The sequence below is a fragment of the Trichosurus vulpecula genome, chromosome 5 (assembly GCF_011100635.1).
Source record: "Trichosurus vulpecula isolate mTriVul1 chromosome 5, mTriVul1.pri, whole genome shotgun sequence".
NCBI classification, from domain to species: domain Eukaryota; kingdom Metazoa; phylum Chordata; class Mammalia; order Diprotodontia; family Phalangeridae; genus Trichosurus; species Trichosurus vulpecula.
This window is the reverse complement of record NC_050577.1, coordinates 23,686,955-23,709,764: the sequence shown is the minus strand read 5'-3', so window position 1 is coordinate 23,709,764 and position 22,810 is coordinate 23,686,955. Positions and strand designations below refer to the sequence as shown.

The 22,810-nt window shown below is 45.0% G+C and overlaps 1 protein-coding gene across 1 annotated transcript in view; it reads right to left on the bottom strand.

Moving 5' to 3' along the window:
* OSBPL10 (oxysterol binding protein like 10) overlaps positions 1 to 22,810 on the bottom strand; it is a 235,570-nt gene that overhangs the window by 149,769 nt on the left and 62,991 nt on the right. Inside the window, exons 2-3 of the mRNA XM_036760115.1 lie at positions 13,114 to 13,289; positions 9,304 to 9,383 (exon numbers count right to left, since the gene is read on the bottom strand). Coding sequence (XP_036616010.1) covers positions 9,304 to 9,383; positions 13,114 to 13,289 — 256 coding nt within the window. The remainder of the gene's footprint in view (positions 1 to 9,303; positions 9,384 to 13,113; positions 13,290 to 22,810) is intronic.

Here is a 22,810-nt window from a genome sequence, read left to right as displayed (position 1 = left end):
ACACACACCTCCCGTCCAGGTGGAGAAGATCCATCTGGGCTAATGGCCTCCCACCAGCATCATCAGGGAAACATTCTCTCTGCTTCTACTTATAACTCTGATTGGGAGACAGGTGAACGTGGGCCAAGCAGCTTGACAGATGGGGCTGTCACCCGCCTGGACAGAGGGGCCAGCAAGGACCAGTCCCAAGGCTCACTGCCTCTGTCTAGTCTCAGACAAAGCTGCCAGAGCGAGGGGGCACAGGGACATGGATGGACAGATGGACACACGCACACACGCACATACACACGCACACATATACACGCAGTCTTCTGGCCACCCCAAGGACTCAGAATAATGTGGCAGGACAAGTGAACAGCCTCAACTCAGAAGTGTGAAGGCCTCATTCCAAATCCTAGTCAAGACGTCAACTTGCTGGATGGCCCTGCCCAAGTCCCCTCACTCCTCTGAGACTCACTTCCCTCATCTTTAAAATGAAACCATTAATACCCGTAACAGCTATTTGTGAGGCTCAAATGAAATAGCGTACCAAAGTACTCTTGATACTTCACGGCATGATATAGATGACTCGAGTCATCGTCATCAAATGGAATGTACACCACTGGCCTTTTGGATCTAAAGTTCCTAACCTGTTTTAGGTGATGGACCCCTTTCACAATCTGTGAAGCCTACATATCTCTTCTCAGAATAATGGTTTTAAATGCCCAAAATAAAATACATAGGTTATGAAGAAAACCAATTACACGGAATAAAGCTGTAACTGATTTTTCCCATCCAGGTTCACAGCCCCCGCCCTGGAATCTGTCCACAGGTCTGTGGAGCCCAAGTTAAGAAGCCCCTCCTGCTCTTGAAGCCCCATTCACACAGAGAAACTGTGGCGCTGCCTCTTGCGGGGGGCAGGGGGGCGGAGGGGAGATGCCTCCAGGATCTGTTGCCAGGCAGTTGAAGCAAAAAAGAAATTATCTAATGCAGCCATCAGGGTCCGTTTCCAAGTGCTGAGGCAGGCTGAAGCAAGAAGCCTCAGAAGCATGTGCCAGGACTCAATGTGCAAAGAGAACTCATCCCTTAAAGAGACCCCAACCTCAGGAAGGTGGACAGGATCTAGGGTCCAAGCTCTGGAATCAAGAAACAGGGCTTGAAGCTGAGAGACCCTAAACCAGACCCTTACCCTCCTTTTGGGGCAGCTAGGTGGCGCCACAGTGCACAGAGCACCAGGTGTGGAGTCAGGAAGACACATATTCCCAAGTTCAAATCCCATCTCAGACTCTTACTAGCTGTGTGACCCTGGGCGAGTCACCTAACACTGTCTGCTTCAGTTTCCTCAACTGTAAAATGAGCTGGAGAAGGAAATGGCAAACCACTCCAATGCCTTTGCCAAGAACACCCCAGATGGGGTCACAGAGAGTCGGACACTACTGAAACAACCAAACAACGATGACCCCCTCTAACCTTCACCCCAATATCTCATTACCCACCATATCTTGTCCACCTACAGAGACCTCCTCCCCTTCTCTGCCTCCATGGGAGAGACCCCCGTCCATGGACATGAGTCAGATTTCGCACTTCTTTTCGAACCAGAAAGACTGGCCACAGAAGCCCAGGTCAAGCTGGAGAGGGGCTCGGAGGCTGCTGGAGCCCACCTCCTCCTGTTATATTTCAGGAGTGTGGAACGGGAACTCAGGCCACGGAAAACCATCAAGGAAGCCAAGTTTGTGCTTCAGACTCTGGTACCGGTACTCAGCACTCAGGGACTGATGCCCTCAGACCCAGCTCCGGCTGCCTCATGTACCTGGGGGGCTTCCATATTTAAACCCGTTTCTGTTTCTTCAGTTTGATGGCCTGCCCAGGACTGTCTCATCCCAGAGAATTAAAGCACCACCAGTTTGGAGCTAGAAAGGAGCAGAGGGGCCACCATCAAGTTCCACTTCCTCATTTGACAAATGGGAAAGCTTAGTGACACAGAGATTAAGTGAACTACTCAGAGCCACACAGAAAGTAAATGACTGATGCAAGATTTGAGCTCTTCTCTTTCCAATGCCAAGTATAGCCCTTTACCCACAGCACCCCCTTTTCATTGTGACCCCATTTGGGGTTTTCTTGGTAAAGATATTAGAGTGGTTGGCCATTTCCTTCTCCAACTCATTTCACAGATGAGGAAACTGAGGCAGAGAGGGTTAAGTGACTTGGCCAGGGTCACACAGCTAAGTAGTGTCTGAAGCCAGATTTGAACTCAGAAGCATGAGTCTTCCTGACTTGAGGCCTGGCGTTTTATCCACAGCCCACGCAGCTGCCCTGTAGCAACCCCCAGCAAGCCCATAAATTCTGAGCTCTAAAACTGTCCCTGCCATGGCCCCATTAGCTTTGAATGGCGGGTTCTTCTATTTGACAAACATTTATTAAGCATCTATTCATTCAAAGCACAGTGCTAGATACTGATACCAGAGGTACAAAGGAAAAAAGCTTCAAGCAGTTTATATTATAGGATGATAATATATACAGATAATCTCAAGCAGGAGAACAGAAATAATCAGGTTAAGGATGATTCGTGCCGAGGTGTGAAAGACTGGGGTATGCCTCTACATTTAAACCTTCTAATGGGTACTTTTTTAAGTAGTTAATCCGAATGAATCTTTAGTTTGGAAAAATCACAGATGAAAGATTACCTACCAGAATGATTATCTGCACAGAAACTTTATCTGTGAGTCAGTGAAATGAAAGGAATTTTATCTTTATCTGTGCAGGAATTCCCTCTCTATATTATTCCTTATAGGTAGGGAGCCAGACTGCACTTGAAGAGGTCCAGGGCAGAGACACCTAGCTAGGTAGGTAAAGCACAGGATTTGAAGTCAGGAAGACCAGAAATCAAAGGTGGCCTCACATACTTACTAGATGTGTGACTCTGGGCAAGTCAACTAACCTCTCCATGCTTTAGTTTTGTTGTCCCATCCAGCTCTTTGTAATTGGGGGGTGAGGGGGGCGCCTGCAGTCCTTGGCAAGGATACTGGAATGGTCTGCGATTTCCTTCTCCAGCTCATTTTATAAATGAGGAGCTGAGGGAAACAAAGGTAAGTGACTTGCCCAGGGTCACACAGATACTAAGTGTCCAAGGCCAGATTTGAACTCACAAAGGTGAGTCTTCCTGATTCCAAGCCCAGTGCTCTAACCATTGAGCCACCTGCTTCAGTTTCCTCATCAATAAAATGGCACCTACCTCCCAGGGTTGTCGTGAGGATCAAACGAGATAATGTATGTAAAGCCTTGTGTGAAAGCGGTTTTTATTATTATTATTTCTGCTGTCATCATCGCTATTATTACCAGTCACTGAAGAGAGTCTATTACACTTGCTCTGATTATAAGGAAACGTCTCCTTTCATTGAGCCTAAACTGACCTCTCAAGAGCTTCCATCCCCTCTTCTTCTGGAATCTTCTGTTCTGCAGAGAAGGACGGACAGACAAGAGAAATGGAGGGGAGAACTTGAGAAATTCCCACTGCTAGCTGGTTCAGTGGACAGGGTACTAGGCCTGGAGTCAGAAAGACCCGAGTTCAAGTCCAGCCTCAGACACTTAGTATCTGTGTGACCCTGGGCAAGTCACTTAACCTCTGTTTGCCTTAATCCACTGGAGAAGGAAATGGCGAACCACTCCAGTATCTTGGCCCAGAAAAGCTCATGGGCGGTGTGGTCAACAGGGCCACAAAGGGTCAGACATGACAACAACTTCAGGCCTGGTCCCTCCAGTGGCCATGTGTTAGTCCATTTCTAAAAGATCGATGACCTTCTCACAAGTGAAGTTAGGTGACTTCTCTCTGGAGGTGGAACCCCATAACGATGCTCGGGTGACTGAAATGAGGAGCTGAAGAGTGTTCCTGAACAACCTGAGAACAAAGTGTCATCCTGATGGCATCGCAGGGGGTTGACCGCTGAATAAAGGCAATGTCAGCTTGCAGCCAGAGCTTGCGGCCACAGGAGATGCGCGCTTACATGCAACCTGGGAGGAGAATGCAAGGAAGGAGCCTTCTGTTCAGGGAAAAGGAGAGCATGAATTCCTAGGCAACACCGGCTCTTAAATCCATGGTTCTGGCAGAGAACGGAGATTTCTGGTTGTTTCTGACACTTCCCTGTGCCCCTCCCAACCTAGTCTGAGGCTGAGATGCTGCTGTACCTGCTTCACACAAGGCTCAGCTTTTCTCACAAAGGATATCCTTTTGGAATTCAGCCTGGCTCGGAGGAGAGGCAGGCATTTATTGAGCACCTACTGCAAACCACACACCTTACAAAAATTATCTCATTAGAGAACAAGCAAAATTCTCCACTTTACAAGATTGGGGTGGGGGGGAAGGCCCCAACAGGAAAAAGTATTTGCTTGAGATGTCACAGCTAATAAGTGACAGGGGCAGGCCTCTAACTCTGCTCCCCTTACTCCTAATCTATGTTCCTCAAGCTAGAGGCAGCCTCTTTCAGTGTATTCCAAAGACCTGTGGACAGTCTTCCTGGACTCCACCAAGATTTCCATTTGAAGGGAGCTTGAGAAAGCATACGACCCAGCACTGCTTTACGAAGACAATAAAAATCTCTAACTTTATCATTTTAATAAAAGCTTATTCAAAGCCTTTCTTGAATTGCATTTTATTTAGGTCATTGGATGGCAATGTTTTACACTCAGCTTTTAATACCAAAAAGGTAATTATCGGTAAAAATACCACAAGAAAGATGACATTGAATTTAGTATAATAGGAAAGCGAAATTGCCCAGTATCAGAAAACTCAGAGGTTGCAGGAGAGGGAACACTAGCATCCTCCAATAAAGCTAACTAGACTGATAGGAAATGTCATTAAGCCCAGGCCCATCTGTTCTACTCTAAAGACTTTCTGTCCAGGACAATGGGTATTATAAATATGTTCTTTAGCGTAACCTGAAACAGGAGCCCCTGAGGATGGGGTTACCACACAAAGCACCATGGGAAATTCCATGGAAGATACCTGTTACCCTTGCAAGCCAATTCCACTGCCTCAGCATCTTTTCAGGCCCTTCAAAGCGGACACATAGCAAAATCTAATGCATTCAAACTTATGACCAAGTTAGGGATAAGTCTAGAATTAGAGAACACAGGCCCCCAAAGTGTAATTTTAATACTTTCAATAGTCCGGAGCGCCTGAAAGGGGGTTAGACAAGATGGCTCAACACTTCAGTCCTTGCTGAACAGAGAGGGGTCCTAGCTCTAACAAATCAAAGACAGTTCTCAATCAGCCTAACAAGCATCCAGAAAAGATTCATTGAAGTGCTAAGGTCACTGGACAAACAGGACAGCCCATTCTGCTGTTCTGAGTCCTTATTTCTCTCTATCAAATAACCATAACTTTACTAGCTGAAAATGTTACCTCTGGGAGGTATTTTTTAAATAATATTTTACTATTTTCCAATTGTGTGTAAAAACTATTAACATTCTTTTTTTTAAATTTTGAGTCCCAAATTCTCTCCCTCCCTCCCCTTCCCTGAGATGGGAAGAAATTTGAAGTATATTGTACATGTGCAATCATACAAAACATATTTTGGGGAAATATTTTGGCAACATATAGAAAGAATAGTCAATTTTCAGAAAAGAAGATATGTTTACCATCAATAACCATATGAAAGAGTTCACCCGGTCAGAAGAGGACAGGATGGACAAATGAAAACAACTCTGAGATTTCACCTCACACCAATCCTCTTGGCAACGGTGACAAAAAATTTAAGTAGAGAATGTTGGAAGGGTTGTGGGAAGACAAGGACGTTGATTATACTGTTAGCAGAGCCTCAAACTGGCCCCATCATCACGGAAAACAACTTGGAACTAAGTATGTCATTAAACTGTTTCTCATCATACCCTTTGACCCTGAAATACCAAAACTGGGCACATCCCTGGTTAAAAGGAAAGGTTCTGTTAGGGGTTGAGGGGCAGGCAAGAAAGGGGGCACTGAGCAGTTTACAGCAATGTCAAGGGGGAAAAAACAGAAATCAATTTCTAAAAAAAGCTGAAATAACAAACGTTCAGTAAGTCTGAGTTCAGGTCTCAGCGGTCATAAACTAGTTGTATGAACCTGGGAAATCCTTCAACTCCCAGGGTCTTTTCCTCTGTTACCACATGAACTTGTTGGTTGTGAGGGGCCAACAAGCTCCTGCATATGGAAGTGTTTAAGCAGGGCGAGGAAAATGGAGGAGGAAATGATTAGGATGAAGCCGCTCTAGCAAGAAGACCTAAATGCACTGTCTTTCATTTATTCCCATTAGAATTAAGATTTACACTGTGGGTCAAGTCCCACACTAATTAGTCTGCTTCACAATAGGGACACACTGCTAGTGATCCACCAATACAAACCTTAATCTAGAATCGTCTGACTCAAGGACAAGGAATCTGAGGACAACAGGGTCTATAATCCAAAAGTCCCAGCCAATGGTCTACCATATTGCTTCCCTTCTCTACAACAATTCCTTCATGTGCCTGTTGACTTCCCAGCCACACTATTCCACCCCTTCTACTAACACCCAGTACTACCCTCAAGTCAAGTCAACAAACATTTCTTAAGCACCTACTATGTGCCAGACACTATGCAAAGCCCTGGGGAAAGGCAAAAGACAGGCCCTGCCCCACTAGGGCTCACCGTCTAATGGGGGAGACAAGCAAACAACTGTGTCCTAACAAGATACAGACAGAATAAATTAGACACATATCTTCCAGAAAAGGTATGACCAAAAAGATGTCCATGATGGGCTCTAGTGGTAAGAGCTGAGTCTGAATTTCACTACCAACACCTGGCGGTGCAAGACTCAAGCTTTCTGAGAAACTGGGGATGACACTTTTAGTATAGGATCACAGATTAAGAGTTGGAAGGAACTTTAGATGACATTAAATCCAACCCACCTGCACCCCAAATCTTGGACACACACATTTTACAGCTATGGAAACTAAGGCACAGGTCAATTAAGTGACTTGCCAGGGTCTCACTGCCAGAAAGCCTCAAGGAAAAAAGTGAACCCAGGCCTTCCGGATTCCAAGTCCAGCACCAAACCTCCAGTAGGTCAGGTCACTGGGATGATCATAGGAGATAACAAATGTATCTGGCGAACCTGGAAGCACCATAAGCATAAATGTGGGTGGCTGTTCTTATTCAGAGATATTCAGATTATTCCGGCTGATAGCAGAAGAATTTAAATTCCTCCAAAGGCACAAGGCACATAACCTCTGATTAGACAAGAAGGAGACTTGTGAGTCCCATCCCCTTCATGCTGGAGGCTTCCTTCATCCCTTCTAGTGCTCCTAGGTACAGGACTGTTTGCATAATGTCTCCTCCATCAGACTGTGGGTTCCTTCAGGATAGCCATGGGTCCCTCCCTGCCTTTATGTTTTTGTTTGTTTCCCAATGCTTAGCACAATAAGTGCTTAATAAATGCTTGTTGATGTGACCAAAGCAAAGCTCCAAAACCCTGAATGGCCAGCAAGTACTTCATGAGGATTCGTGTCCTCCTACCTTGACCTTCCAATCAGAAGTAACTTGGGTGCCTGTCTAATTGTCCTTTAAAAACAAGTCGGATTTGATCGTTTTTCAATCACCCTAATCTTCCAACCATGGAGAAGGACCATTCCTAAACAGATGCCTCATGTTTACTGCACCTCCCAAATGGGGCTTCCAATTCCTCTGGTATGCTGAGAATGCTGTCTCCAGGGTCACCAAGGATTTCTACGTCTATGCAGCATTTGACACGGATGAATACTGTCTAATAAATACAATTGCATTCTTGGCTTCCCTGATGCTCCTTTTACCTGTCTGATCCTTCTTCATCCATGCTTCTTTCCTTGTTCATCTTCCTCTTCCCGTGTATCCACAGAGCCTAAAGACTCTGTCCTCAAGTGTGTCTGTCTCTCCCCCTCTCCCCCACCCCACTTTTATTGCTTCAATTATCACCTTGATGCCAATGCTAAGTCTATATATCCAGCCCTGCCCTATTTCTCTTGGCTTCCAGTTGCCAATCTCTAGCTCCCTGTAAAACATTTCCATCTGGACCTCAAACATAAGCCGTCTAAAACTGAACTATCTGTACATTAAAACAGCCACCCTCCACCCCCCAATTTCCTTAGTGAGATGGACAGGGCTCCCAGTAACCCAGGCAGAAACCACTCATCTTCCACCTTTGCCTTATGTTTAATCATCTGTCAAGTCCCATCAAGCCCACCTGTGCAACTTCTAAGTCTGGACGTGGAAAGATAGAGATAAAAGAGGGGGAGGGGGACAAATGGGGAAAAGGAAAGAGGAAGAAACGCTTCACAAGCTGCAGATGATCTCTGATTTCCCCCCCTAATTTCACATGAATGAAATTGGTCTGACAGACCAAAAAAACCCTCAGAGACAAGAAGCAAAAATCACCAGGCTTCCTGGGAAGGTCAAATGTAGTACTGTGTTCAGAAGTAAACCCGCCCAGGCTAGGGAATACACTGAAGTAACGTTTCACACGGCCCTTGGCAGGAGAAGAGAGAAAGGGAGCAACGGCGAGCCAGCTGGAGCGGGGAGTGACCTTTCCACAGGGGCTACATCTGTTTTCAAAGCAAAGAAAGAACAGAAACCTGCCCTGGTGGGTTATCAGATCCATCAGCTGGCATCTAATGCAGCCAGCTTTGAACCAGCAGCCTCAAGGGAAGTGACCCGGGCTTCATTAACCCATCCTTCAACCAGTACACACAGATCCCATAACTGACTTCACTTTCAAATCATTTAAATTGTTCTAAAGTCATTCCCAGACTCCTTTTCACCACAAACTTGGGAATGCCAGTCATGTACCTAAACCCAGGTTTCTAACTCAAAGACACCACCATTAAAAAAAAAAGGAAAGGGAGAAATATAGATTTAAAATGTAAACCACCTGCAAGATCATACTCATCAGGTTTGGAATAGACTATACTTCAGACCCCATGATAGTGGCATCTGGTCTTGACTAGCAGACGTCAATGGGAAAGTCATCCCCCTCACAGGGCAATTAACACTTCCTCAAATTGACAGCCTAGGAAAGGGGCTGTTGGGTCCCCAGAGGCCGTCTGCCTCCCAGAATCCTGAAGGAGAGTTGGGTCTCCCTTCAGTCTGCTCCTCACCCCTGTGGAGAATATAAAGTTCTCTCCTTCCCTCCTTAAATCTCTGTGGATGTGCGGCCTCCATGTGTGAATGCAGATGCCTTGGGGGAATGATACAACCACCCCTCTCAGCTAATCCCATTGGGTTCTTCTGCCCTCTTTTTAACCCAGATAAGAACCCCGTTTACCTTGCCCATAGGCACCTACCTTAGAATGAGCTTCCATGTGGTACTTGGCACAGTTCTGGAGCTGAGTCACCCAACACTGCTTTTCTTTAGCATCAGCAGCTGAAAGAGGGACAGGGAAAGATACGGTTGGTGAGGACCAGAGCACCTGAGGCATGGAGGAGATCAGGGAAGGCCATCAGAAATATGAACAAAACTCCTCAGCGAGTGGTGTCAAAACCCCCAACCCAGCAGGCTGAGAACTCACAGACAACTCCCAAAGGAAGCATTAAGAATGCATCCTCAAACATCTCACATAGAGGGGGAAGAAAAATTGACCTTTTTCTTGCCTTCCAAGAGTCACTTTTGCTCCTTTAAAAATGCAAGACAGAAGAAAAAAAAAGCACTTAGTTTAAAATGTTTCTTCACCACATGTGGCTAATAGAGGCCTTAAAGCCCAGCTTCACAATCTAACACCCAGTATACAGGGGGATTATTAACATTTCACAATAAGCTTATGGCTGAATTACCATTTTAATATGTATTCTTTGGGGTTTTCATTAAGATGGGAAAGGACAAAGTACAGAAGAAAACCTCAGAGAACCCAAAATGATTGCAAAAGGCCATTAAAAGTTCAAACCAATCGCAAATTTCTTGGGGTTTTTTTGCCCATTGGCAGGTTCTCCTCCAGCCCCTAAATATACGGAGTCGGAAACATCTCGTACCTAAAGTGTGGACACTGTAGATCACATCAGGAGATATTACCTGCAGGTCAACAGTTAACAACACAGCCCAGATAAAATCCGTCTGAACTACTATTACTCAAAATAACGCATGTAAGTATTATTATCGTTATCATTAAATGAGACCTTCGCAGAACCTAAGATCTAGAGCCAGAATGGACATTTAGAAATCATAGGAACATAACGGGATCATAGGAACACAGATTGAGGAATGTAAGAGTGTCTAGAGGACATCCCCCCACAGATTTAGAACTGGAAGGATATCTGGTCCAGCCTTCTCATCTTACAAATAAGGAAACTGAGGCCTTGACTCTGTGACTTGCCCAAGGTCACACAGCTAATAAGCAGGAGAGATGGGATTGGACCTCAGGCCTCTTGACCCTCAAAGTGGGGCCTTCAGATAAATGAACATTCAAAGAAGCCAACCTACATTATGTGCTTTGCAGACCTCAGGGCGCCATATAAACACGGACTATTATTCCTGACATTATTAACATCCAGAAGGAGAAGGCTGGGAATTCTCATATCATTTTCCCATTTTGTGCTCAGAGGTGGTAGGATTACCAAATTATCTGAAATTCTCAAAAGATCATCTGGAAACTATGAGCTATGGACCCACTACTGAGCATCTGTGACATGAGAATGCCCCTGGTCCTAGAATAATATCCCATAACTCTCACGCCCAAGGCCAGGCACTGAACCCAGGGGAAGCAGAAGCAAACACAGTCAACAGAGAAGGCTGTGTAAGCTGCCAGAGGGTGAAGCAGGTTGGACCTGAGAGCCTCTGAGGTCGCTTCAAACACCGAAATCCATCCCCTATGCCTGCAAATCCCCAAAGTGGCAGCAGCAGCCAAATACAGGGAAGGGGGAATGGGGAAAAGTCCAGCCCACCTTGCCTAGCCATCTTTCTTTCAAGGATCTAGGAAATCCAAATGCAACGCGTGTGCCCAGGAAGGGACGACCTCCTTCCCTCTGCAGCTCAGAAAACCTGCATTCCTTCCAGCCCAGCCCTTTCCTGACCCTCCCACTTCCTAGAACAGGGCTGGGGGATCTGAGGCCTCAAGGCCCCATGTAACCCCCTATATCCTCAAGTGTGGCCCTTTGACTGAATCCAAACTTCAACGTTTTATAAGCCACAGGTTTCCCACCCTGTCTAGCATCCCCCCACCAAAAGTTATCTTGGATTACTCTGCTCACACTGATATACTACATGGGATTTCTCCTCATGGAGTATAAGCTCCTTGAGAGCAGGGGCTGTTTCCCTTTTTGGCTATGTATCCCTAGCTCGCTGGCACAATGGTGCCCGGAGTCAGGAAGACCTGAGTTCAAATCTAGCCTCAGACAGTTACCGTGTGGCCCTGGGTAAGTGACTTCACCCTGTTTGCCTCCGTTTCCTCATCTTTAAAATGGGCCGAAGAAGGAAATGGCAAACTACTCCGGTGCCAATATAACCCCAAACGGGGTCACAAAGAGTTAGCCACGACTGCAAAACAACCAAACAACAACAAATCCCTCACGTGTGGCAGGGGATTGCTTACGATTGTGCCGGATTGTGATCCCAAAGCCACGCTGCAGAGGGGCTGACCACAAAGGAACACCAAAGTCCACGTGGCCGCAGCTTAATTCAGCCCTGTGATTATTTCATGTCGCTGCTGTAGTCATCGCTGTTCTCTTAATCACCAGAGGCAAGACCATGCCCGTTCTCTGGCCAGACTCATTGGGTTTTTCTCCCGTGTGGTTTTTATCATTTCAGTTTTATAAACCGCAGGCAGGAATAAGTGCCGGCAAGTTTTCCCACCTATTGTTTCTGCTCTGACAATTTATTTAGCAATAAACCAGCTGGTACTGCCCGGGACCACATAAATCTCGGCAGCCAGAGGGGATGCTGCATGAATCTCAAGGAAATGTATTCATCTCGCCAGCCTTGCCTCCAAACAGAGGCTTCACCCTTGCTTCTGAAACTGCACCCATTTTTATTTTATAGGTTTTTGATGGCTTTATGGAGCTACTTCCAGAAATATGATTTTTAAGCAGATAATAAAAGACATTAACTACTTTCTGGCAGACAGAGCAATACGGCAGAAAGAACCCAAGATTTGGAATTGGGCAACGTGAGTTCAAGTTCTAATGCCATTAAGCTGCTACACAAGTGACCCTCGAGTTATCTAACCTCTCTGGGGCCTCAGTCTCCTCACCTGGAAAATGGGGATGGTAACAGCACCCAGCTCACAAGGTTGTTTATAAAGAAGGCTCAGCCCAGGGGTGGGCACACAGGAGGAGAAACTGAAACACTTATTTCCTCCCTTCCTCTCTTCTCAGGACAATGGGGGTTTTTAGATTCACAATTAAATGAAATGCTAAACCTCAGTTAGAAGATGGGGAACATAAAAACATAATCATCCCCCCAGCTCACAGAGATCCATACACCCAGGACCTCTGGGGTTCCATTACCTCCAGGGTGAGAACCCCTGCTCTAAAAGATGCAACAAATAAGGATTCCTCAGAAATGAAGGGACCCAAAAGAATCACAGTTGACGACAGATTAAATTGTGGGGAAGACGAGGCTTTGGGATCACTTCTGGTGGAGGAAAGTCCTCTTTTTCATTTTAATTATCGCCGCCCTCCGCCCCCCCAATTATAAGGCATTTACTTGTTCTTCCTCTTGTTTCTCTTCCCCCATTGGAAACAAAAACAAAACCTTTGTAACCAATATACATGGTCAAACAAAGTGCCACAATGTTATAAACGTAGTCTCTGCCTGCATCCACTCTCTCGCTTAGGCAGGTGGCACAGCTCATCATTGGTCCTCTGGAGCCATGGCTCACCATGACCTGGAGCAGATTTCTTGGGTCTGAGTGGCTCATTTTTACAATGTTGTTATTCAAGAAGGGGAAGGGTCTTTCCTCCCTCAGGGGAGCCAAGGGCACCTGTCTCCATCCTTCCCACGTCTCCACCTAACTCTGGTGGGGAAAAGCAGAGCAGTGAGGCCTGGGACTGCAGCCCTCAGCCCTGGGCCAATCCAAGGTAAATACAGGAGCAGGAAGAGGAGAGCATCCCAAAGGTGCCTTCAATGCCAACACACACAGTCCCAGGGAGACAGATGACCATACCTCTCAATTTGTACACCTCTCCATTAGCAGAGTATACTACCAACATGTGGGGGGCTTCGTCACTCAGGGACACTATGGCTCCAGCTAAAGACAGGGCTCCTCGGGGCTTCTGGCTCTTACTTTGTTCATTCACAAAATACTGCAGAATCCCAGACTCGAAATCCAGCATAAAGTACCTGTTGAAAGAGACCATGAGGGTGTTACTGTTTTCTCCTAAGAAAGGGGAGTACTGCTAAGCCCCCGACCCCTGCAACAGCCTCAGCAACACAGAAAAGCAAGTCAACTATTAGCTCGAAATTGAGTCTCCACAATCCATTAAGTGAGAAATCAAGATTCTCCCAGGTGTTTCACCAAAGGCGGTCCATAGGTGGTGGGCACAAACTTCATTCTGAAACTGTCTGCAACCACAAGTCCCTAAGGGCATGGAGTCTGGGTCCTTTTCTGGCATTACTGTCATTGTCATTTCTTGGTGCCCAAATATGAAAGCAACAGAGATTTGTTTTATTAAACCTAGAGTGAGCGCTTGATAAATGTTAGGGTGGTAAAAAGCCACATAATGGATTCGTTCTGCCACATCTTGATGCCCACCCTCCTGGAAGATTTCCCAGAAGCACTCAGTCTTTGCCGGGACATCTGACCAGAAGTTTGAGTGACCCTTGCCCACTCCATCCAGACAGCAACAAACAGAGACCCATATTTCAGGCTGGTAATGTTCAGCCCTGGCCACCCTCAATCCCCAAAGCCAATCAGTTCCCCATGTTTCCCTGGTACTACTCTGTTGGGATGCTAGAGACTCATGCAGCCTGGAGGGGGAGAAGAAGAAAGGGTCTTTTTTGCATAATGATACATAAAAATGAAATGCCCCACATTTCTTTCTAACTTTCTCTCAGGGACAATGTAAAATGCTATCAAATGACATGAACAGAGCAAAGGGGAAAAAAGCCAAGTTATCACTGAATAGCCTGTTACGTGTAGGTGGTTAATACGCTCTATTAACCAGAGCATAGTATCCTTTCTGATAACCCTTTCTCTACCTTGCTGAAATATCCTGCTTCCATTGGCAAAACAAACAAAAACCCACAAGAGGTCTTGGGTGTGAAGACAGTAGACAACCCAAGTTCAAATCCCACCTTTGCCTTTTACCAACTGGATGACCTCGGGCATGCCCATGCCCCGTCAACACTCTGGGACTTGGTCTTAATTGGGGTGGGGAGGGGATGCTGATCTCTCAAGTTCCTTGTGGCTCTAAATCTGTGATTCCTGGATCTCTCTATGTTCTCCACAAGAGTATGAATGCAACAACCCTGACCACTGCTCACCCAGCGTAAACTCTTACTGCGCTACTACCCATGAGGAGAATTTAAATACCCGATGTTTTCATTCCTCTTCCTTTGAAGGACGGAATCAAAATGTAGGACAAAAGTTTTGGCAGCAACAGCATTAACTGTTGCACATCCTGAGGTTTTCAGCTTGCATTGGTGACTAAGTACTCAACTTTTTGGTGCCCAGTCACTAAACATAGGTAAAAATACATAATTGTATAAAAATGCAAAATGGCCCTGGGTCCTGTATGGGACCTTGTTTGCTTCTGCAGCGACTGGTGGAATGAAATAGGGTTAGATGGGTCTGAAAGTCAGTTGTTTTTAGATGGTATTCAAAATGTAAATCTTTGTCCAAAGCCCACCAAATGGATCCATCACTGCAGGACCTGAAACATTCAGATAAGTAGATCACCATGCTCGATTCAGTGATAGAAAATTTCATCAGAACCTCCAAACCAAGTGGAAAGATATCACAAGAGTCAGTGACTTTGATGCAAAAGTCGACACAGGAGAGGAGAAAGTAAGGAAAAGCTAAATTGGAAAATATAGTCAGAGATTCAGGGTGGGGGTGGGGGGAAGATGCTAAAGATTCATAAATTACTCAAGGCCTCTCATCTGCACATGATCAGAAAACTGAACATCCCAGAAAAGGAAGCTGGCTGAACAGAGAGATCACAACCAAGTCACAAACAAGAGAGACATTTCAGAATTAGGGGTGGCCGCTTATCCAAAGGAAAAGGTGGGAAGACACTGTGTGCAGTTACAGCTGCTGTAGGCCATCCTCCTGAAGTAAGCAGCTAGTTCAGAAAAACAGAAAATGAATAAAAGACACTGACTTTGACCAGCACCCTTTGTTGTAACCAACATCAAAGTTAGCATAGTAAGGTCCAAAGAGCCTGCTTTGCAATGCCAACCCAAGGGCCACACCTGTGTGAGCATATTTGTAAAATATCACCAGGGAGGCTTTGACCAGAATCACAAATTACCTAAAAGATGCAGAGAGGAAAATGGGCCTGCAGAAAATGGGTATAGAGTCTAGAACGTAAGCCAGAACCCAAGAGCATTTCTAGAGGAAACAGATGCAAAGTATAATAGGTTTATTGAGTGTTTATCCAGAAATACAGTCTCATTATCCTTGGAAGTGATGTAACTGCCACACCTGAACTCAGTCTTTAGGTTGGCTATTATAGGAGAAAATGCAAATGGTATTTAAGGTGAAGTCAATGAGAATGGCTAGACCCAACCAAATACTGTCCATACTAGAGGTAACTTACAAGTTACCTCCCAAATGGGGAGCATTACAAAAGAATATATGAGAAAATATGAGAGGTGGAGTGCTTTGATGTATCGGTGATATCAGTGATCCATCCATGCCTGCAGACCCTATGAAATTCTTGTCCACAACATCCACTAAATCCTTCAGGGAACTTTCCCTTCAACATGCTGGGGGCTCAAATTCTCTTAACACTATCATAAATTACAAGAATGATCTATGCATCTATCACCGGTGTCCTTGATGAAAATATGAGACCAATACCGCAGATGGACAATGACCAGAGCCTGCAACCAAACAGGGGAGGAGGAGAGGCAATGTCATGGTCAGAAAACGAGCCGTGTTTTCAACCACCCCAAGGAGTTCGCTACGCCAAGTGTCCAACTCTTAGGAACAAATATTCTCCCAAGGGTATAGCATGGCTACAAGTCACGGAAGGCCACCAAAGAAGAAGGTGGCCTGGCCAAACACTGGGGGAAGAATAACAGAAGGCTCAAGTGCAGTAAAACTCTTACAGAAAGTTCTCTGGCCAACTGACCAGGGCCTTTTTGGAATCTACAAAAAGAAGGACTGGTCTGACTGACTGGAACTGCACAGGATGGAATGAGAAAGCAGGAAGGGGCTGTAGTTGGTACAGCTGGAGGGGATGAAACACATTGATAAGATCACCAAACTAGCCAAATAAGAGTAAGAGTGTGTGTGTACACACGTGCACACACAATGTGGTTTTTGTCCTTTATTTTCAAAGAGAACCAATGATATCATAGGGTGATGTCTTAACTGGCCCATGAATTGGATTTAAGTGAGGCAGAGCTGTACCAGGTGGTCAGCCTCACTCTTTCTTCCAGAGTCATCAAAGTCCAGTGGCAAGACAAAAGTCAGAACAACTGGCAATGGCCCAGGATGCAGCGGGTGACCTTGGCATCCTGGATGTCTGACCAACTCTAAGTGCTCCACAGTGCTTGCTTTAGCTGACTTCATAGCCACTGGAACAAATTTCTCTCAACTGCTCATTCCTCCAGGGGAAGTCTTCATATGCTCAGGGTAGGCACTACCCCACAACCTACAAACAGGTTTGTGACCCATTGGTTACCCTCAACTTGGTTTAGCCTTTCTGCAGAGATGGTTTACAGGTATGTGGCCATTGCCTATCCTACAGCTTCTTGGAGCCATAGGCGAGAGCTGGGTGCCAGGTGGAGCAGCCCTGAAAAGGGGTCGGGTAGCCCTCCCACCAGAGGTGTTAGTCCTCCATGAATGCCCCATATACTATATGTGTATACGCATGCATGCATGCATGTATGTATGTATGTGTATATACACCCACATATGTACGTGTATATATACATACACATATATATGCATATATATTTATACAGATATATACCTAAATACATACATATACATGTATATACACGTACACGTATAGTACCTACATAATTTATATATAAAGGAATCTACAAAAGAGCTGTGCTATCATCATCGAGAATATTTGCTAGCCCCCTCCTCCACGAAGCTAGGTGGCACAGTGGATAAAATGCGTGGCCTGGAGTCAGGAAGACTCATCTTCCTGAGTTCAAATCCAGCCTCAGACACTTACTAGCTGTGTGACCCTGGGCAAGTCACTTTACCCTGTTTGTCTCAGTTTCCTCATGTATAAAATGATCTGGAGAAGGAAATGGCACACCACTCCAGTATCTTTGCCCAGAAAACCCCAAATGGGGTCATGAAGAGCTGGAGATAATTGACAAATGACTCAATAACAAAAATTATTATCTTTAAATGACTATTAGTGATTTGGAACACTGTTACATCTGGTGGTTAAATGTTGACAAATCTTCTGAGAACTGTTAATATCCTTTTGGTTTTATTGCTGGGTCAAAGGGTATAGTCAGTTTAATAACTCTTTAGGCATAATTCCAGATTGCTCTCCAAAATGGCTGCATCCACCAACAGTGAATTACTGTCCCAATTTTTCCACATCCCTTCCAACATTTGTCACTTTCCCTTTCAATCATTTTAGCCAACCTAGTAGGTATAAAATGATATCTCAAGGTTGTTTTAATTTGCATTTCTCTAATCAATAATGACTTAGAGCATTTTATATGACTACAAATTGTTTTGATTTCTTCATTGGAAAATTGCCTATTCATATCCTTTGACCATTTGTCAAGTGGTGAATGAGTCATAGTCTTATAGATTTGACAGAGTTCTTTATATATTTGAGATATGAGACCTTTTTCTGAGAAACTGCCTATAAAATTTTTCCTGTAATTTTCTGCTTTCCTTCTGATCTTGGCAACATTTTTTTTATTTGTACAAAACCTTTTTAATTTGGTGTGATTGAAATTATCACAAATTGTTCGCCTATCTGTAAGTCTGATAAGTAACATTCCATGTTCTAATTTTCTTGTAATATCTCTATATCTAGGTCACATATCCATTTTGACTTTATCTTGGTAAATGGTGTAAGATATTGGTCTACATATGTCTATATTGGTCTACCAATACCTGGTCTATTTCCAAAAGTGATTAGAGAAAAAGGAAAAGAATCCATATGTTCTAGAATGTTTATAGCAGTTCTCTTTGTGGGGACAAATTAGAAAAGGCAGAGATGCCCATTGATCGAGGAATGGCTGCATAAGTGATCGTGATGGAATACTACTATGCTATCAGAAACTATGAGCTCGACAATCTTAGAAAAACATGGAAAGACTTGCATGAAATAACGAAAAGTGAAATGAGCAGAACCAAGAGAACGCTGTATACAGTAATAGCAATATTATTTTAAGAACGACTTTGAGGAAATAAGTCATTTTGACTATTATAAATATCTAAATTTACAATAAAGGACATATGAAGAAAGATGCTATCTGCATCCAAAGAAAGAACTGAGAGAATAATTTTACTTACACACACACATACATACATATATCTTTGTGTCTAATGGTAGCCATCTGTGGGGTGGGGAAGAGAGGAAAAAAAGAAAATTATATAACTTTTATATAATTAAAAGGAATAGCAAGTTATACATAACAGAGTTGCAGTTTCATGGGAAATCATCTTTTTTATTGTACTATGCTATGGAAATGCTTGTTTTATTCCATAAGTTAAAAATAAAATAAATGTTAAAAATAATAAAAAAGGAAAAAAAGAATTGTTGCCAGCAATACAGAGTTCTCTATGACTTTGAGGCTAAATCCAATGAAACTGCCCTAAGTCACCAAGGTAGAAGTGTCTGAGGCAGATTTGAACTCAAAGCTTCCTGACTCAAAGTCCTCACTGACTCATTATGTTACAATGCCTATAAATAACCTATCCGGAGTTCTTAACTTGGGGGGTGGGGAGAATGGGGTGTCCTATGGTAGATTTCAGAGGTTAAAAAAAGATGTCTTTTTTTCATTAACCTCTAACTGAAATAATGAACGTAGGCAACAAACCAAAATGATATTATTAATACTAACTCTGACTTTATCACCAACAGAAATCCTCAGTATTTTCATATCACATCACAGTTGTTGCAGATATCTCAAAACATGGTTGGCACTCATCACTCTTTCAAAATCACATGATTGCAGCCTTCCTGTCTGCAAACTATCAGTATCATTGGCTTCCTTCGTCATTCTGTGCATTTCATTTCATACACTTAACAACATCATTCTGAGAAAGGGTCCACAGATCTCTGAAGAGCACCAGTGAGGCCCAGGCCACAAGGGTAAAATACTCCTGGGTTCATTCTCAGGCAGGGACGAGCTGAAAGGTGGTCAGCCTGTCATTCCGGCTCTACAAACAGTCAGATTGATTAAGCGCCGGCTGCTGCTTGATTCCCTCAGTGACTGATTCCCACCCTGGCCTGTATTTCATGTCAGAGTGATGACAGTTATACCGGAATGCTTTCTACAAAGATGGTGCAATGCCAGTGGGAAGAACGAAGACAACCTCAAAATCTAGCCCGTGACTGATGGAGCAGAATCACCCGTTCTTGGTGGGGGAAAGAAAAAGAAAGGAAAAATGGTCACGGCCAGAGAGATACAAATGACGATCTTGAAACGTGCTTCCTAATAAGAAAGGCGAGAGGCAAGAAAGTCAATTCACCAACCAGGGGATGGCCCAGCTAGTCAGGGAGCAGCAGGCCAGCCCTTGGAGGCACGTGGGCCCAAATTCCCTGGAGGTTCATCCAAACCTGCGCAACCTCTTGGCCTCCCTCCTTGGATGCCCCCAGTCCTCCCTGCTCAGACAAGGCAATTAGAAGCATAGACCTGTGCCCCAGAAAGCAGACACCAACCACATACACAGACTGCTCACAAAATCCATTATTCAACAGATGGTACAAAGGGATTAATTTAACACTGATATTTTTCAGTAAGAATCAGGGAATAGCCAAATTCAATTTAAGGAATCCAGAATATGGGCATACATAATGATGGCACATTCTAACCTTAGGCCTTCTCACCATTCATAACAGGAAGGTCTTCAAGGGTCACTGTGTACAAGTTTTTGGCACACTGTGGGGGCTGGGAAGGTACAGGAACCAATCAACAGGTAGTTATTAATATCTACCATGCTCCCAGCACTGAGGCAAAGACATCCCCCCCCAAAAAAGAAAGTCTCTGACCTCAAGAAAACAGCAATATGTCTTTGCTTATCTGCCAAGGTTATATCTTTGACATCATGGAGACTATATGACTAAAGACTAAATAAAATGTCCATGTTTTTTCCACTGAATCTTAAAAACAAATTTTAAGATCCAAATTCATTCTGTACCTACAGGTGTCCCAAAAGTCTCAGTGCAGTCGTAAACCTTTCTTTTGCAAGCTTCCTGCACTGAGACTTTTGGGACGCCCTGCACTTGGTCATGTTAGAATGTAACCTCCTTGAAGGTAGGAATTGTCTCATTTACTGTAACTGTATCCTGAGCCTAGTCTGGCAGCAGGCATACAGGAGGCATTTAATAAAGGCTTGCTGATTCAACAATTTGACTGACTGACCCTTAAACCCAGGCACTTAGGCTACATTTACTAAATACAGTGAGCAGAATGTGGAACCTGGATTTGCCAAGATCCAGGTTCAGATCCTGCCTCTGATGCCCAGCTACCATGTGAGGAGAAGCTTCTCCTCTCTGAGGCTCAGCATGGTCACAGGTTTTTTCCCATCTTTATCTTGCTCATAGTTCGTAGTTTGGGTGTGTCTGGTCTCCTCCATGAGACTGTGGGCTCCCAGGGGCAGTACCTGCAGAAGCTCGATAAATGCCTGGTGACTGGACTTGGCTCATTAAATGCCTGGGACACTGCCCAAGGCAGGGTCAATTCTTTCCCTTTTCTCCCTGAAATAAAAAGGATTTTTTTCCCCCAAAGAAGTGAAGAATACGATTAAAAATGTGAGATTTATATACCAGCAGGGATCTTTCAAGATGCCTCTTAAGAGGAGACCCCCTGCCCACTGGGAGAAGCTGGTGATTTGGACCCACCAGCGAGACCACTCATCGAGACATCAGACGCCCTGGGAAATCAACGGCAGCCACAGAGCATAGAGCCCTCGACCTGGAGTTGAGAAAACTCATCCTCCTGAGTTCAAATCTGGCCTCAGACACTAACTAGCTGCATGAAGCTAGGCAAGTCACTTCACCCTGTCTGCCTCAGTTTCCTCACCTGTAAAACGAGCTGGAGAAGGAAATGGCTAATCTCTGCCAAGAAAACCCCAAATGGGGTCATGAAGAGTCAGACACAACTGAACAAAATAGGGGACTGACCTATCTCCTCAATGTCTCTGGCATCTGTGTCCCCTTCCCTCCTCTCCCACAGGCCCCATCATGGTGCAAGCCCCCAACACCTCTTGCCTATGCAGCAGTCTCCCAATTGGTCTTCCTACCTCGAGTCAAGCCTCCCCACTCAATCTATCCTCTGCCCACACCCAAGTGGTTTTCTTAAAGCATAGGCAGGGCACTGGCCTTCTGCTTAAGGGGCTCCACCCCTACCTCTCAGGCGATTGTCATGACAATCAAAGCTGTGATCACTCTTCCTGGCCTTCAACCCCAGTTTAGGGGCCCCCTCCTCCAAGAAGCCTTCCCTGATCTACCCAACTGTGAGGGCTCTCTCTCCCCATCCTCGAATCTTTCCTGGCATGGAGGTCCTCTCCCCTGCATTTTATTTTGCTATTCTGGAAGATTCCTGATGCTGGGGGGCGGGGTGGGCAGGAATACCTTGGGCAGCCTCCTTTTCTCCCCATGCAGATTGAAACCCTTCAGTGCCTTCTCCTCCTGAGGGACTTTTGTCCCTGCCTGCTCTGACTGACGCAGCCTGTCTAAGCTAGTCCTAGACAGGCATTTATTAAGTATATTAAGGCAAGGCTAATTTGACTGGAGTTGCTTCATGAAGAGGATTTAAATCATCTTAAGTCCCATTTAAAAAAAAAAACTCAAGGTACTAGATACCTCTGGGATTCAAATACAGAGCAAGTCCCTGACTTCTAGACACTTACATTCTATGAGGACCTTGGTTCATATCAACATGTAAACTCCCCCTCTCCCCAGACTCTTAATAATAAATCAGTTTATAGTCAGATGACCTGGAATCAAATCCCACCTCTGCCGCTTTCTACCTCCCTGCCCATCAGAAAGGTTCCTCCCAGCTCGCGAATCATGCTCCTCTGGTCCTCCTGTCTGCATGACCTTCACAGGAAGGTCATTAACTTTGGGCCACCCTTCCCAAGGCCTTGGGTCTCCTGCTCCCACCAGCCCACCAAGGAGCTAGGCCTGCCTGGCTGTTGGCATGACAGCTGGCAAGAGCAGAGATGCCCTCATCACCCCTGGGGTTTTTCCATCTGGAGATTCTTCCCTCTCCTCCATGTTTCGTGACTGCCAACGTGTTCACCTGGCAGGCGCCCGCCCGTCACGCTTTGCTGGCATCATGCAAATTGATTCCGGAGGATGCACTCTTCTCCTCCCACAAACGCTTAAAATGTTACCATTCGGAGATGCAGACCTTCCAAAATTACTCCCCTGTCACAGCTCAGAAATGACTGAAAGAGGAAGGGAAAAATTCTGGGCAAAGGAGGATGAAGAAGAGAGAGACAGATAGATGCAGATAGATAGATAGATAGATAGATA